At 36.1% G+C, this 16,541-nt stretch overlaps 1 protein-coding gene across 3 annotated transcripts in view; it reads left to right on the top strand.

Annotated features, from left to right (window-relative positions):
- Positions 1–16,541, top strand: part of FAM185A (family with sequence similarity 185 member A) — a 91,226-nt gene that overhangs the window by 14,847 nt on the left and 59,838 nt on the right. For all 3 annotated transcript variants that reach the window (XM_026504226.4, XM_026504212.4, XM_026504220.4), the window contains exons 4-5: positions 1,486–1,624; positions 11,791–11,832. In XM_026504226.4, the coding sequence (XP_026360011.3) occupies positions 1,486–1,624; positions 11,791–11,832 (181 nt within the window). The remainder of the gene's footprint in view (positions 1–1,485; positions 1,625–11,790; positions 11,833–16,541) is intronic.

Raw genomic sequence — 16,541 nt, 5'->3', positions numbered from 1 at the left:
TTAAAGTCAAAATTCCTGAGTCCATAATCAGCTTAAAAGAAACTGTAGATAAGAAGCAACTAGGCGTATATTATGTGCTTAATAAAAGTTAAAAAAGAAAGTTACATACTTCAAATCCAGAGGGCAAAGTCATTCTAATTTGCTTCCCAGTGGAACCTTTGAGTGCTTTCCTTTCTCTTTTGTCTACTTAAATTTTAGTATTCTTGAAACTCAGTTTTTATTAAATAGTATTTTAAATTTTTAACAGTTTTTGAAGCACATATTAGGAATGAATGACACTGGTGTTATGCTGATGATGTATTGAAAAACAATGATCTTTCTTTAAACCTGGGCAATGATCTTTCTTATCCTGGGTAAAACTGTAGCATGCCTTCCTGGTGATTTGGTTTTTATGTCAACAGTTTTATATTATCACTCACTTGATGCTTCTAAAACATGTTTAAAATTTGATAGAGATGATTTGGAATCCTTAACTAGATCTCTTGATTTTACATTGTGCTCAGTATTTGAAACAAATTCACGCGAAATTTTGTTAGGGAAGCTTAGGGATCAATACAAAATTCTTTTCATTTTGTTCAATAGACACCTATTTTGTTATTAAAGTGGGAAAATTGTAGAAATAATAGTATTATTCACTACATTAACAGATGACAGGTGAAAATCATGATAGTCCAAAAAAAAACCAACAAACCAACAGATAAAATATGTGCTAAAATTAAAAACCCATTTATAATTTCAATAGAAACAACAAAACAAGTTTGAAATAGAAAGGATATGATACAAAGGATCTAAAAGATCTAAAGGATATCTACAGCAAACATCTTACTCAATGATGATGCTGTATTGTAAGTTTTCCCTCCCTCTGAGAACAGGAATAAGATTAGGGTGCTTACTATCTCATTGCTTTTGTTCACTGTTGAATTGGAAGCCTGAACCAGACATTTAGGCAGGACAGAGCAGGAAAAACAGTATTAATATAAGGATTGGAAAGGAAATAATGAAACTATCACTTGTAAGCAATACAAGTTCTGAATGTAGAAAAACTTTCTTAAATTCAGGTAAATTATTAGAATTAGTAAGTGAGTTTAGTGAAGTTGTTGGATTTAAGATCAAATACAAAAGCCAATTAAGATAAAATGAAGTTTAAAAAAAAGAGTTCTTTTATAATAGCATTTAGAAAATACCAAATAGGAATAAATGTAACAAATCTGAAGAACTCTACACAGACAATATAAAACATTATTAAGAGAAATTAAAGAAGCTCTAAATAAATGAAGGAATTTAATGGGTCTATTTCACATTCCACAGAGAACACACTGTTGCTCACAATATTGCATTTAGAGCCAGGGAATTAAAGTCAAGAAAGTGATTGTGTACTGGGTAGTAACTTTTTATGTAGTTGCCCACTAAATCTGTAGGTACCATTTTGACTTTTTACCAGTCTTTGTTTTATAATGAACTGATTTTGAGTTTTTCTCTTAATAGACTGTGACTATAGATAAACTGCAAGGAAGTACTGTTAATATATCTACTGAACATGGTTTGCTGGAAGCCAAGTATCTTTATACAGAATCGTCATTTCTATCTTCTGCTGCTGGAGATATTACATTAGGAAGTGTTCATGGTAAGATGACAGAAGCCCAATACATCTTCACAACATATAACATAAATTTTAAGAGGTAACTCTCATTTCTCTGTAATCAGAGAAGGATTTGCCTTTAGGAAGCTGGTCCTCTAAATAATTAAGGGCAGACTAATCTTTTTAAAAAAACATAAAGTGACTCATAAGCTATTTAATTTTATTTTGGCGAGAAATTAAATATGCTGTTATATTTGAAGGTAATATTAATCGTGATTTTTTAATGCATTTCCTTTTGTTATTTATTTATTTATTGCTCAGCTATGCCTTGATTAGTTCTGGTAATTTATAACTCTTCATATTTTAATAATGACTTTTATCTAGCATTGCATTTCTGTTAATGACAGTGAAAAGTACTATACTTAATATATTGACTAGTTTTTAGTAGAAAAGCAGTTCCTTACCAAGTCAGATGTCGATTAACACTTATGATAAGAACAGCACTGTTCTTTTTTTTTTTAAGATTTTATTTATTTATTTGACAGAGAGAGACAGCCAGCGAGAGAGGGAACACAGGGGGAGTGGGAGAGGAAGAAGCAGGCTCCTAGTGGAGAAGCCTGATGTGGGGCTCGATCCCAGAACGCTGGGATCACGCCCTGAGCCGAAGGCAGACGCTTAACGACTGCGCCACCCAGGTGCCCCAGAACAGCACTGTTCTTTGCAGTGTTTTATGCCATATTTGCACTAAATCCATTAATGCTTTTAATTTCTTTTGCTTTTATTTTTTTTTATTTTTTTATTTTTTTATTTTTTTAAAGATTTTATTTATTTATTCGACAGAGATAGAGACAGCCAGCGAGAGAGGGAACACAAGCAGGGGGAGTGGGAGAGGAAGAAGCAGGCTCACAGCAGAAGAGCCTGATGTGGGGCTCGATCCCAGAACGCCAGGATCACGCCCTGAGCCAAAGGCAGACGCTTAACCACTGTGCCACCCAGGCGCCCCAATTTCTTTTGCTTTTAAATTAGATAAGAATTGAATTTGGTACAGTTTGCCATTAATAGCTTACATGGTAGTAAACAGATGCGCCTTTTTGAGATAATCCTCAAAAAAAACTCTAGGTCTCTTGATTTTGATTAAAGTGCTGAAATGGAAACAAATTGCTAGGGGTGAAAGAATTTGTTCCTTAGCCTTTGTAAAGCCTTTTGTATTTACTGACCTTTAATATGAAGTCAGATACCTTTCCTTGGGCAGTTTAAATTTCGGTCACACCTAGATCCTCTTTGAGCTGTAGTTTCAGGTTAGGTCTCTTGAAAGCAGACTCCAAAATGGAAATTAGAGTGCAGCACGTTTACTAGGGAGGTGTCTTGGGACAATGCCATGCAAAGGAAGGAAGCCCAATTTCCGTTGGAGAAGTTGGACTGTGATGCAACCTCAGTAACCCCAAGGGGAGAGCTCTGAAGCTGGGCTCATCCTCAGAACTGTCTCAAGTTGAGGTGGGGAAAGCTGGACCTTTATATCCTCAATCATTAGATGCAAGATGCCCCAGCAAAGGGTATGATCTTCGGCCAAGATGACTCTTTCCAGCTGAGGCAATTCCCTGAGAGGGCTGACAGCTGAGGGCTCTGTCAGCCAGCAGTACTCCCATCAGCTAGGAAAATAAGCCCTCAGGTATGGAGGAGTTCTAGATGATGAATTACAGCATTAACTGCAGTTACGTTTATTGATTCGTTCAACACATGTATTGACCACCAACTGTGTGCCAGATTTTCAGACACCAAGGATACATAGTTGGGCAGGAGATGATCCCTATCCTTAAAAAACTCGTGGTCTTCATTATTTGTAATACTGGCACAGCAATGAGAAGAGTAAGGGAAGGGGAAATTTGGTCCAGTTGCCACTGTTGAAAAGCTTCCCTATTGTTCAACCCCGCTTTCCCTATCTGGTCCTTGGCCTACACCGGTTTGATTTTTCAGTGGTAGTAAGTTTGTAAAAAAGAGGTAGATAAGAAAGAAACCCCCCTCATTTCTTAGTCACACCAGTGCCTGCCTACTTTTTAATAACCCTTCAGACAAGCCTAAGTTTCTTGCCTCTACCATGCCACCCCTATTTCCATCCTTGTCCTAAGGGTGTCCTGATGACATCCTTGTCATTATATGAACATGCTGCTGGAGTTTGGAGATGGGATGGGTACAGAAGAATAGGTAATGTTCTAGCCCTACAGCCTACTAGGTGAGATGGTCAGAGTCAGACCTTCCTAGTGAAAGGAAGTCCCTATGTTCTAGCTACAGGGATTTTAGTAGGGAGAGATGTCTTCTAGGGATCATCCCAAGCTGGAACTTTGAATATATATTGCAGTGAATTCTTTGTTCTAAATGGGGATGCTCATCTAACATAAATTATATTTGGGCTACATTTAAACAAGCTGGTTTGGGAATCTTAAAACTTGTTTTATGGGGAAATGTGTCATTACCTCTAAACATCTGACTTACAGAAAACAGATTTGGGATATATATGCATTCTAAAACCTGCATGTCTAGGATTTATTTAGTTTGGCTTCCTTTTCCTTAAGCAAGGCTTAAGCTGATTTTTTTTCAAGTAGATTTTTTTTAACCCAACGTACAGATGTTGTAAAAAGCCTTTTTTTTTTTTTAAACCACAAATGTGATGGCAATACCTGTCTTTTTTGATAGATTTACCAAGTATATGAGTTTGGGGGTTTTGGTGTCAGTCGGTGGGTGGATGGTTTGAAATAAGTTGAAAGCAAACATGTATTGAAGGCCTAAGTGGGCCAGCCCTTTTTACTTAATGGACAATTAGTTGTTTACAAAAGAAGAAAACAAAATTTAGAAATGTCTAATTGTTTGCTCTCAATTACCAGGAGATGTTTTTAAACAGTGTTCAAACAAATCTGTGTAATGGCCATGGTGAACCCAAATACCATCATTGCTTTGAGAGCTTCCTGGCATGCTCCAGAGATGTTTTCTCCAGGCAGACAGTGCTACAGCACAGATGGACTGCTTCAGCTATGTTCTATATTGTAAACTCCAGTTTCAGTAACATTTGTTATGCCTTATGACATCTGGCAAAAAATGTGGATGTTCTGTACAGTGTTCAGGTTCAGCTTAGCTCCGTGGAGATATTTAGGCATTCAGTTCATTCCATAAAAGTGCTGTTATCTTCAGTGGTTTCTAAGGCTTCCATGAAAGGAAGAGAGAGCATGAAGTTTATATCTTGTTTATATTTCCTATTTGTTCATATACCCTGATGGCAAACCAATACCCAACATAACGCTAAGTACTTAGAGGATGCCCAGTAAAAGGGATAATGAAAGCAGTAATATGTCTTTTCTGACCTTCCAAATTGACTCCTATGTGTAGAAAAGAAAAAATCTATCCTAAATGTTTTCCAAATGGAATTTTTAAGCATGGTTAACTATATTTTCTAGGTAAGAAAATGAATAATTGACTAGTAATATTTACTATTAATAAGGTTGGTTGAATTGTATCTATTAAGTATGTGTGCTTTCTAATATAAAAGAAACTAGTTTATTCATTGATCCAACAAATATTCTCTACTGTTCTGGCACTGGAAATCTAGTAGGGGAACAGGTAGTTGGATAGTTTGTGTTCAGGTATAAAATTTTGTGACAGTTTACTCTCTGGATTTTCTTCTAAATTATCAAAAAATTAGATTTCTATATGAATTACATTTTATTATATTCTGCTATTTGAATATTATTTTAAAAGAATTCTGTACATGTATATGTAAGATATACATATACTTACATGTATTCTACTAAATATGTTTTTAAAATATAAATATATGTAGTCTCTTGACTCTTTAGAGAGAAACAGAAGCTTCCTTGAAATGGTTTGCTGGGGTTGGTTTTTATTTATAACATAATTCAAACAATTAATAAGTAACCTGACTTCTGACTTATACATCCATCTGCTTGATAGATGTAGCTAATTGGATCTTTACAGGCATCTCAAACCCAACATTTCTAACTTCTTTTCTCTTACTTTCCCCCTTTCCCCCAAACCTCATCCCTAATGTGTTCCTCCTCCTTTATTTACATTTGCAGTTCTGATATTACCATGTACCAAACTCCCCAAGCTAGATATCTTGAAGTAATCCTAGATTCCGCTCTCTCTCACCTCCTACTCATCTAATTAATCACCAAGTTTATGTAGGTTTTATCACCTAAATATTCCTTCAATCTGTCCCATCTTTTTCCTTCTAATTTCTACTATTCTATTTCAGATTCTTGTCATCTCTTGCTTCAACTCTAGCAATAACTTTGCTTCCCATCTTGCTTTCTTCAAATCTATCCTCTTTACTGTAGTCTATGGTAGTGTATGAGAAATGCACATTGAACATGGCATTCTTTTATTTAAAGCTTTCCAATTGCCCGAATAACTTGCCTAACTTTCCATTTCCCTCTTTGGACCCTATGCTTTGCCTTCGAGAATTACATAATCTCTTACTTTCCCATATATATTTTTAAGTGTTTTATACTTTCGAGTCCTTGATCAGAGCCTTTCACTATACTGATCATTCTGTTGATCGTTTTCTTAAAATGTTTTTCCCACCTTTCTTTACCTCGTTGACTTTTAGAAATTTTTCAGTACTCAGCTAAAGCATCTTCTCCTCATCTCGGGCCTTCCATTGACCCACACATTTTTGCCTAATTATAAACTCCTCAAGAACAAGGATCATGTTTTATTCATCTCTATATTAGCATTTAGCACTGTGGCTTACAAATAGCAAGTGCCTGCCTTCCTGCTCACTGCCACCACCCAAATACAAAAAGAATTTAACCTTTAAGGGTATTTTATTGCTCTGTTTGGATTGTTAGAGTATATGTGCTTTTAACACCATAATCACGTTTCTCTTAGTGAAGAAAAATAAACTGATGTTCATCAGTAATTGCTAGCTTATTTTTTCTTCTGACCATACAAGAATGAAGAATTACCAGCTAAAGAAAAGCAGTATATTTTCTGAAACACTGGGGTTTGTGGAGAAGTTGCATAACTTGAGAGTAGAGTAAGCACACATAGTTATTACAGACCATATGGTATCTGCTTTATTGCAGAGAAGGCTTTTACAAAGATCTGCTCCTCTCAAATAGTTGATTTGCTTATTGTTTTTAGTGATTGGAGATGAAATAGGTAGAACCAAAATGTAGAAAACTGTGCTAGTAATGCCCATTTGGTTGAGTTGAGTCCTTTTAAATATTCTGCATTATTCCACAAAGTATTTGAAGTAAGAGGTCCATTTTGTATATTCTAACGACTTTGGAGTATTTCTGTTTTGGGTAGAGTTTTCTAAATATTTTGATATGAGTTGAAATATATTTTTTGTTTATTGCTTTAAAAGTTCTTTAGCATTGACAAAAATATTTTGAAATATTCTTTATATTTATAAATATTCCTTATTTTCGTAGTTTTTCTTGTTCCACTATGCTTTTATTGTATAGAATTCTTAACATTCAAGAGAGATGTAGTCTGAGACTCTAGGTGCCACTATAATATGAACTAGTCCTCATTCTTTAATAGATCTAAACCTTCTGTCTGTGACTGTGAGAACCATAACTTTCTTTGAGATCACTTTAACTTTCATGATGAGCACTAATGATTGGCTTTTGAAAAAGACCATGTTTTCGTTAAAAAGTAGCAAATTTTTATAGAATTCATTGAGACTACTAGAAGATAATAAAGCTCTTTTGCCTTGCTAAGTGGGTGACTGGACTCATTAGCTAAATGACCGACTATAAAACTGTCATAGTTCTTTATTAATAGTTAAAAATCACAATACTCAGTGGCCTACTTCATCTTATTTTTGAAGCCTTCAGGAAGTAGAAGCAATAAAGAGCGTTCTGGGTGGAATCCTCACTGTCTCACACTGGATTAATCTCCCTAAAGCATGGTTTTCTTATTGTTATCCTTTGTAAAATTCTTCACTGACTCTTTCAATACAGGGTAAAGTCAATAGACTAGCACCCCATGGTTCTTCTACAGGTTGCTCTTCACTTGTTTTTCCAAATTAAATTCGAACATTTAAAAATCCTTCAAATCAATAAAAAAATCATTTAAAAAATAATGTTGACTACGTACTGGGTACTGTACTACGCTTTCAGGATATAATGCTAAATAAGAAAGACATGATCTCCATCCTCATAGACTTGCCTAATTGCTTCAGCTTAACTGGTTTGCATGATTTAAACATAGCATGTGTAGTTCTGCCTTTTTACCTTTGCTTATGTAATTCTTTTTCCCAGAAAATCCTTCCCCCTCAACATATTCAAATTTTATTCATGTTTCAAATCTCAACTATGCTAATATCTCCACAATGACTATTCTCCTCATCCATATCAGGTCATTGTAGTGTCTTCCGAATGGCTATGGCACCTAATACATATTGTTCACTTATGACTTTCACTTATAATTTATAAATGCTAATTTTTAACTTTTCTTGTGTGTATCTCCCCAGATACGCTATAAGGCTTTGGATGGCCAGGCTGTCTTCTGGCCCCTCCCCCAAATGATTCATGTCCCTCCCACATGCAGAATGCACTGCCTTCCTTCCAAGTTTCCTAAAAGTCTCATGCCATTATGCACCACATCAGAGTCCAGAATCTTCATCAGAATCAGATCAAGGTGCATGAGGTTCCTCAAGTATAGTTGCTTAACTCCTCAAGAACTCAACAACTCCTCAAGAACAGTTTCTCTAAATCTGAAGACCTGTGACCTAAAGAGACAAGTTCTCTAGCCCCCCCCCCACTGCCCCCCAACACACACTACCTACATACCCAACATACACCGATGGGACAGGTATAGGATAATTGCTATAGACTTTCCTATTCAAAAGTGGGAAAATGAGAGGCACAAAGGGGTCACTGGTCCATAGTGATTTGGGGTGGGCCAACATTGGACTTTCCTTGATTATATCAAAAGGCCTGGGAATAATTCTTTAGGGTTTCAGACTTTGCCCTCTGAGCTTTTGTTCCTCCCTTTGAGTCATCCTTCTTTTTTCGTGAAATATATCATGTGTTTGCATCTGAGTAGTTTTCTGAGTCTGCTTCCTGGCAGTAGAATTTTGGAGGTCCAGTGGTCTCTTAACTTTGTACTATCACTGTTCCTTTTAGTTCAATTTAGCAGTGTGTTTGCTGTTGTTACTCTTTCAAAAATTTTTGTCAGCCTTCTCTGAATCATGTGGGGTTTATTCCATAAGATAAAAGCCACATCTAAGAATCTCTTTAAAATGTGGACTTCTGCAGAGATATTGAGGTAAAATATACTCAAGCTTTCTAGAGTGTCTGTTGTTTGAGAGGATCTATGAAATGCACCTTTAATCTTTTTAAAGGACTTTTTGTATAATTGATTAGTACTGTGAAGTACCACTCTTGATCTTTCTGGGATCTTTTTTTTCTTTTTTAAAGATTTTATTTATTTATTTGACAGAGATAGAGACAGCCAGCGAGAGAGGGAACACAGACAGGGGGAGTGGGAGAGGAAGAAACAGGCTCATAGCAGAAGAGCCTGATGTGGGGCTCGATCCCATAACGCCGGGATCACGCCCTGAGCCAAAGGCAGACGCTCAACGACTGAGCCACCCAGGTGCCCGATCTTTCTGGGATCTTAAGAAGAGGTTTTGCAGTCACTCCTCAGCTCCATTTTTAGGCCCTGTTCTGCCAGTGCCCTGGATTGAAGCTTTGTTCGGCAACTATTCCTAACTTTAACATCTTTTGCCATCTTGAGAGGCTGAGAATTTTCAAAACTGTGTGTGTTCTGGTTTTGTTTGTTTGTCTGATTAACAGTCCTTTCTTTAGCTTAAGTTTATCTCTCTTCTCTTGCATTTTACAGTAAGTGGCCAAAAAAAAAAAAAAAAAATAGCACTTACAACACTTTCACCTTGCTTGGATATCTTAGTTAAATCACTCTGTTCGTTAAGGTACATTTCCTAGTTTCCACATTACTGGAGATAATGTTGTTGTTAAGTTTCTACAACTACTTAACAAGAATCCTCCTTTCTCTAATTTCTAAAAACATTTTCCTCACTTTCCCTTGAGCCCTTGTGGGAAGAATACTCAAAGTCCAGCTTTCTACTAACAGTCTGTTCAAGGCAATTTAGGCTTTCTCTAACATGTTCCTCAAAACCTTTCCAACCTCTATCCACTGCCAAGTTCCAAAGCTACTCATACATTTTTAGGTGTTTATTATGGCAGTACCCCATTTCCACCTGTCAACATCTATACTAGTTACCTCTTACTGTGTAACAAATTACCTCAAAACTTAGCAGCTGAAAGCAACAAACATTTATTGTCTTATAGTTTGAATGGGTCAGGAATCTTAGTGTGAATTCACTGGATCCTCTGCCTCAAGACCTCTTATGAGGTTGTTATGAAAGTGTCAGCTAAGGCTACGGGGTCCATTTGAAGGTTCCACCAAAGGACAGTCTGCTTCCTAGCTTATTCATGTGTCTGTTGGCAGAATTCAGGTCAGATCCTGTTGGCCGGAGGCCTTTTTTAGTTCCTTCTTAGTGGGCTTCTTTCATAGGGCAGTTGACAACATGGCCAGCTGGCTTTCCTCAGAGCAGAAGACAGCTAGCAAGACAGAAACCAGAATATTTTTGTAACCTAATCTTGGAACATCCCATCACTTTTGCCTTATTCTTTGTGTTACAAGCAAATTATTAGGTACAGCCTATATATGAGGGGAGGAGATTACACAAGGGCATGAATACCAGAAGGTGCAAGGATCATTGAAAGTCATCTTAGGGGCACCTGGGTGCCTCAGTCGTTAAGCGTCTGCCTTCAGCTCAGGGCTTGATCCCGGCGTTCTGGGATCGAGCCCCACATCAGGCTCCTCCGCTATGAGCCTGCTTCTTCCTCTCCCACTCCCCCTGCTTGTGTTCCCTCTCTCGCTGGCTGTCTCTATCTCTGTCAAATAAATAAATAAAATCTTTAAAAAAAAAAAAAAAAGAAAGTCATCTTAGAAGCTGTGTGATCTTTGGCCACTAATTGCATGTGATGGTCAATCTGCATTTACTGGATTTGAAAATTGGAAGAGAGTGTCTAAAACCAATGAAATAATATTTACATAACACATTTAAAAGAATCTTCACAACTTTGTAACTTACTGAGACTTGAAAATAATCTTGGGAACTTAATTTCTCCATACAAACCAAGTTTTATTCCTATACAAATGTACCCCTTGTTTATATCCTTACATGAAGTATGATGGAATATAAGACTTTTAGAGAGATTTTTACAATCAAAGTACATCTGACTGTTGGACAAATGAACCAAGGGTTATGTTTGCTTTTTCCCAGGTACTGATACATGTCAGTATTTATAGGATGCAAGAAATTAAGTAAATGAGTCCATTTGCCCTAGATTATTTCTGAGATAAAAGCTATTCCTTTACTTTTTAATGTAGTTTTGGAATGGTGATAGAAGGGGCAATGTTGCTTACATTTTCAGTGCAGTAAACATAGGTAGTATGGGTCTGGGAGCAATTCTACAAACAAACACACATTCGAAGAAAAATCCTACTAATTTTGGTATTGGAGGAAAGGGGGCTGGGAAGAATGGTTGCAATATCCTATACTTGTCCTGGAAAGTATATTTTCATCAAAAGACAGGAAACTCTGAAGCCTTTTTCTTTGCTAGTCATACTTCAATGTGTTCATTTTTCCTGCCCCAAACTCTGTAACTCTTGGCACAGAAACTACTTTAATAGACATGGCAGAGCGACCTGAAAAATAACAGTAATAACTCTTTTCTATAGGTTATTTTAGTGTTAGTTGGTTCAAAACTTGGTTTTGAGTGATCTGATAACTACAGTGATGTTTATGTTGAAAATACATAGTACATTTAAGTAACTTTTTCATTTATGGGTTATAGAAGTATCATTATTTTTCTTTCATGTTTCCCAGAAAGTATGGTGGTTTGTTTTGTAGTTATGCTAGAGAAGCTTAAGGTGGAATAGAGGAAGAGAGTTTGTATAGATGACTAAAGCTAGTTATTTCAGAGTTGCAGCTAAATCTCTTACTAGATTGGTAGTACTGAGAAAATTTGCCAACAACAATAACAATGTTATTACATAATATTATGGATGTCCAACCATGTTTTAGAATACTATATAACAGTTTCTTTCTAGATTATCCCTAATATAAAAAATTGTCTTTTTTTTTTTTTCTTTTACAGGTAATATAACATTACAAAGCAAGATGGGTAATATCACAGTAGGTATGTACTAAGCTGCTGGTTGGTAAGTTTTGCATCCTTTAAAGAATAGCTATATTTGTGATATTTTATTAGGGTAAATAAAATCTGAAGTTTAGCTGATGAACCTGATAGGATCCTGATATGCAAGTCAAATATAGGCAGACCCAATGTATGAATACATAAAATTATTTCTGAAAATTCATTGACTTATCATCCTAAAAATACTGTATAATTATAGATTTGGTATCAATAAGAATAAAGTTAGAATTCTGATTTTACCACTTTCTCTACATGGGCCAATTACCTAACTTCTCTGTGCTTCAGTTTCCGTGTCTGAAAGAAATAGAAATAATAGTTAAGTACCTTGGGGCGCCTGGGTGGCACAGCGGTTAAGCGTCTGCCTTCGGCTCAGGGCGTGATCCCAGCGTTATGGGATCGAGCCCCACATCAGGCTCCTCTGCTATGAGCCTGCTTCTTCCTCTCCCACTCCCCCTGCTTGTGTTCCCTCTCTCGCTGGCTGTCTCTATCTCTGTCGAATAAATAAATAAAAATCTTTAAAAAAAATAAATAAATAAATAAAAATACTTAAGTACCTTTCATATAGGATTATTATAAGTGAGATCATATATATATATAAAGTACTTTAACACAGTGTCTGACATATGGTAAAAATTCAATAAAAAGTAGTCATTTTTATTATTGTTCTAATCCTAAGCCAGAACTAATAGTGGCTAATGGTACCTTAGACCTCATCACTACATGTGATGCTGTGCCTGTGAGAGAAAAACTTCAGATTTCCAGATAGTTTAGATAAAGTTTTTCTCTGTCCCAAGTAGCACCTGCTTACCTATTAGGCAAAGGCACACTCTAAACCCCAAGAGTGGTGGTTGTTTTTAGGCCTTAGAGGGTAGGGGGTGGGGATGGGAAACTAAAACCTTTGTGGGGAAGCTGTGGCTTATTGACAGTATGAATGCCCAGGGCCTCCTGGCTTTGTCCTTTCTGATGTTTTACATTTGTCCTTTTGTTGTACTGATCAGAATAGTGAACATTTTCAATAGTCCTTTTCACTATCACTCCTAAATTTTCTGGCTTAAAGTACATATCTTTTTAAAAATTTTCAAGAGATTGAAACTTTTGTTCAGCGAGGGATTAAGTTAAAAATAAAGGCTTCTTAAGTAATAGTTATAAATCATTTTAACTAAGACATGACAGAAGGATTTACCTGTTTCCAGTGGGAAATCAAGATTTACTGTTGACAGGCCATTTCGACACATCTAGGGATGGTAAGGGAAATTTCTAGTGTGAACAAAAGGTACACTGGTGAGAAGCTGAGCTAGCTGGGGAGAGAAAATGCTAGACATGGGCAGAGTTTGTAGCAGTAAAGCAAGGGAGGAAAAGGAGGAGAATGTTGCAAATTGGGGGGCACAGGGAATTTCACTACCAACTAGAAGGCCCTTTAGGCAGATACGAATTTGAGGAATACTTATAATATGATATAATACAATAATGTTAGTGTTATTCTTGGATAGAAATATGGGAACATAAATGGAAAAACCATTCTCTCTAAAATTGGAAATAAATGGTTATTTATCCATACTAGAAAAGAATGGTAATAGCAAGTATGAAATGAGCAGTAATGTACATATTTGAAGATGGTTTCAAACTCTGTATAAATGATTAATGTTATGAATTCTTTTTAATTTTCTATATGAACTTTTTCTTTTTCCTGCTATTAAGCATTAGAGGGATTTTCAGACAAAATGTTTTATTTTTCTTAGATAAATCTCTGTCCACTCAAATGACCTGAGTCCAGTGTTAAGAAATATAGGGGTGCCTGGGTGGCTCAGTCGATTGAAAGTCTGACTCTTGGTTTCAGCTCGGGTGGTGATCCTTGGAGTCCTGAGATAGAGCCCTATGTTGGGCTCCGTGGTTGGCAGGGAATCTGCTTGGAGAGTCTTTCCCTCTGCCCCTCCCCTCACTTGCACATGTGCGTGCTCTCGCTCTTTCTTGCTCTCTCTCAGATAAATAAATAAATCTTTAAATATATATATATATAATTGACTACAATTATAAAAGTAGTTAATAAACCTTTATAATTTTCTTTAGCAAAACATAAATCGTGTCTGTAGTTTTAGGTTCTTAAAAATCCACAAGTATGTGAAGGTGTAAATAATGGTTGAATTCTTATTTTGTGAATGTGGTTGATAAATTTGGGGTTTTATTTTGGAAGAATCTCTTAAGGTAAGAGAAAATATATACATTTGTTAAGTTATCATATTTTGATCTGTCATAGTGTGGGAAAACATGGACTTTAGAAGTAGATTTGATTGTGAATTTTGGTCCTTCTACCTATTAGCTGTGTGACTCTGATCACATTAGTGTCTCTGAGTTTACATTTTTACACATAAAATGGATACCACTTACATAGCACAAGGTTGTTAAGATATTAAATAACGTAGTACTATAGCCTACTGTTGACCAGAAGCCTTAACCAAAAACAGACTGTCCATTAACACATATTTTGTGTGCTTATGTGTTAAATACTGTGTTATTATAACAAAGTAAGCAAGAGAAAAGAAATGTTAAGAAAATCATAAGGAGGGGTGCCTGGGTGGCGCAGTCGTTGAGCGTCTGCCTTCAGCTCAGGGTGTGATCCCGGCGTTCCGGGATCGGGATCGAGTCCCACATCGGGCTCCTCCGCTGGGAGCCTGCTTCTTCCTCTCCCACTCCCCTGCTGTGTTCCCTCTCTCCCTGGCTGTCTCTCTGTCACATAAATAAATAGGGTCTTTAAAAAAAAAAAAAAGAAAAAAAATCATAAGGAAGAGAAAATAGATTTATAGTACTGTACCGTATATGTGTTCAAAAAAATCCACTTATGAGTGGACCCAGTAGTTCAAACCCATGTTGTTCAAGGGTCAACAATCTAAATAAAGTACAGCTCAATCCATGGTAGTTATTCAAAAAACTACCCTTCCTTTTCCTCTTCCAGTTTATTATCTATAATATAAAACTAGTAAGCCACTGTGTTTTAACCTTAATTATGAAGGAAATGTACATTTCATAAATTCCTTTATTTCTTTCAATATCTCAATTTCTTTCAAGATCTTTGGAAGAAAGATCTAAATTATGTCTCTATTTATTGCTTCAACATTGTGGTAATGTTTGAAGACAGTCTTGAGTATAGCAGTAACTCATCAACATCTGTTTATTGAGTGTCTGCGGTATATGAGGAACTCTTTAAGGTACTAGGGAATATTATGGTCAAGAAGGCATAGTCTCCATGCTCACCGTTGGCCTGAGAAGAAAGACAATAAGCATGTAAATAACCAAAGATAACTTCAGATTGTGCAATGAATAAATAAGAGAGGGTAATGGAAGAGAGAGTGGGGAAAAGAAAGCGACTGCATTTAGCAATCAGGGAGGGTCTGAAGAAGGGACATTTGAACTAAAGCCAGAATAATGGGAAAGAAGCTCATAAAATTCTGATGCAGAGCTCCCCAGATAGAGGAAAAGCCAGTATAAGCCCTGAAACTGGAATGAACTTATCATTTTCGAGGTATAGAAAGAGAACTTGGGGAGAGTCATGGGAGATGAGGTAAATGAGGGCTAGATCAGGGTAGGGACTTACTTCCAACTACAACAGGAGCTAGCAGGGGAGTAATATATAATTTATATTTTAAAAGAGCAACCAAGCTGTTCTGGTATATTACAATATACCAGAGGGTGCAGAAGTTGATGCAGGCAACTAGAAAACTTAATTTGTTTATTCTGTTGATGGATACCTGGGCTATGTCTAGTTTTTGGCAGTTGTAAACAAAGTTTCTGTGAACCTTCTTAGACAAGTCATTTTATGGAGAGATACATGGATTATATATATGTATATAAGTATATTTTATATGTATATATACACACATTTATATGTGTGTATTTTTCTCCTCTTGGGTAAATGCCTAGGAATAGAATTGCTGATTTGAGTATGCATGATACCATACCAGTCTTTTCCCCAAAGTTCCATTTTACACTTCCTTCTACAGTGTATGAGAATTCTAGTTGTTCCACATCCTCACCAACATTTTTATTGTCAGTCTTTTAATTTTACCAATTCTGGTGTGTGTACAGGGGTTTTCCTATGGTATTAATTTACATTTCCCTGATGACGAATGACGTTCAGTACTTTTTCATGTGCTTATTGATTATTAGTATATATTTCTTTTTGAAGTTTTGTTCAGATCTTTTGCCCATTTATTTTTTAGTTGGATTATTTGTCTTTTTATTATTGAATTGGTGGAGTTGTTTATGTATTCTGGGAACAACCCTTTGTCAGATATTGTTTTTCCATATTTCCTCTCAGCCTGTGGCTTGCATGTTCATTTTCTTAATAGTGTATTTTGATGGGAAGATTTCCATTTTGATGAAGTCTAATTTACTGATTATTTTTATGGTTATTGATTTCTGTGTCCTGAGAAATCTTTGTCTGCCTTCAATCATGAAGCTGTTCTCCTATGTTTTCCTCTAGCACCTTTACAATTTTTGCTTTTACCTTTGATCTATCTCTAACTTTCTGTGTTTAGGAATCAAGATTTGTTTTTTCCCGTAAGTATGTTTTAGTAATTACATCACCATTTGTTGAAAAATCTTTCATTCTCCAATATATTATTTCAGCATCTTTGTCTAGAATCAAGTGACTGTGTAAGTTAATAGATATTTTATTACCATATTAATATTTTCTG

The sequence above is a fragment of the Ursus arctos genome, unplaced genomic scaffold, assembly GCF_023065955.2.
Source record: "Ursus arctos isolate Adak ecotype North America unplaced genomic scaffold, UrsArc2.0 scaffold_3, whole genome shotgun sequence".
NCBI classification, from domain to species: Eukaryota; Metazoa; Chordata; class Mammalia; order Carnivora; family Ursidae; genus Ursus; species Ursus arctos.
This window is presented reverse-complemented; position numbering and strand designations above follow the sequence as displayed.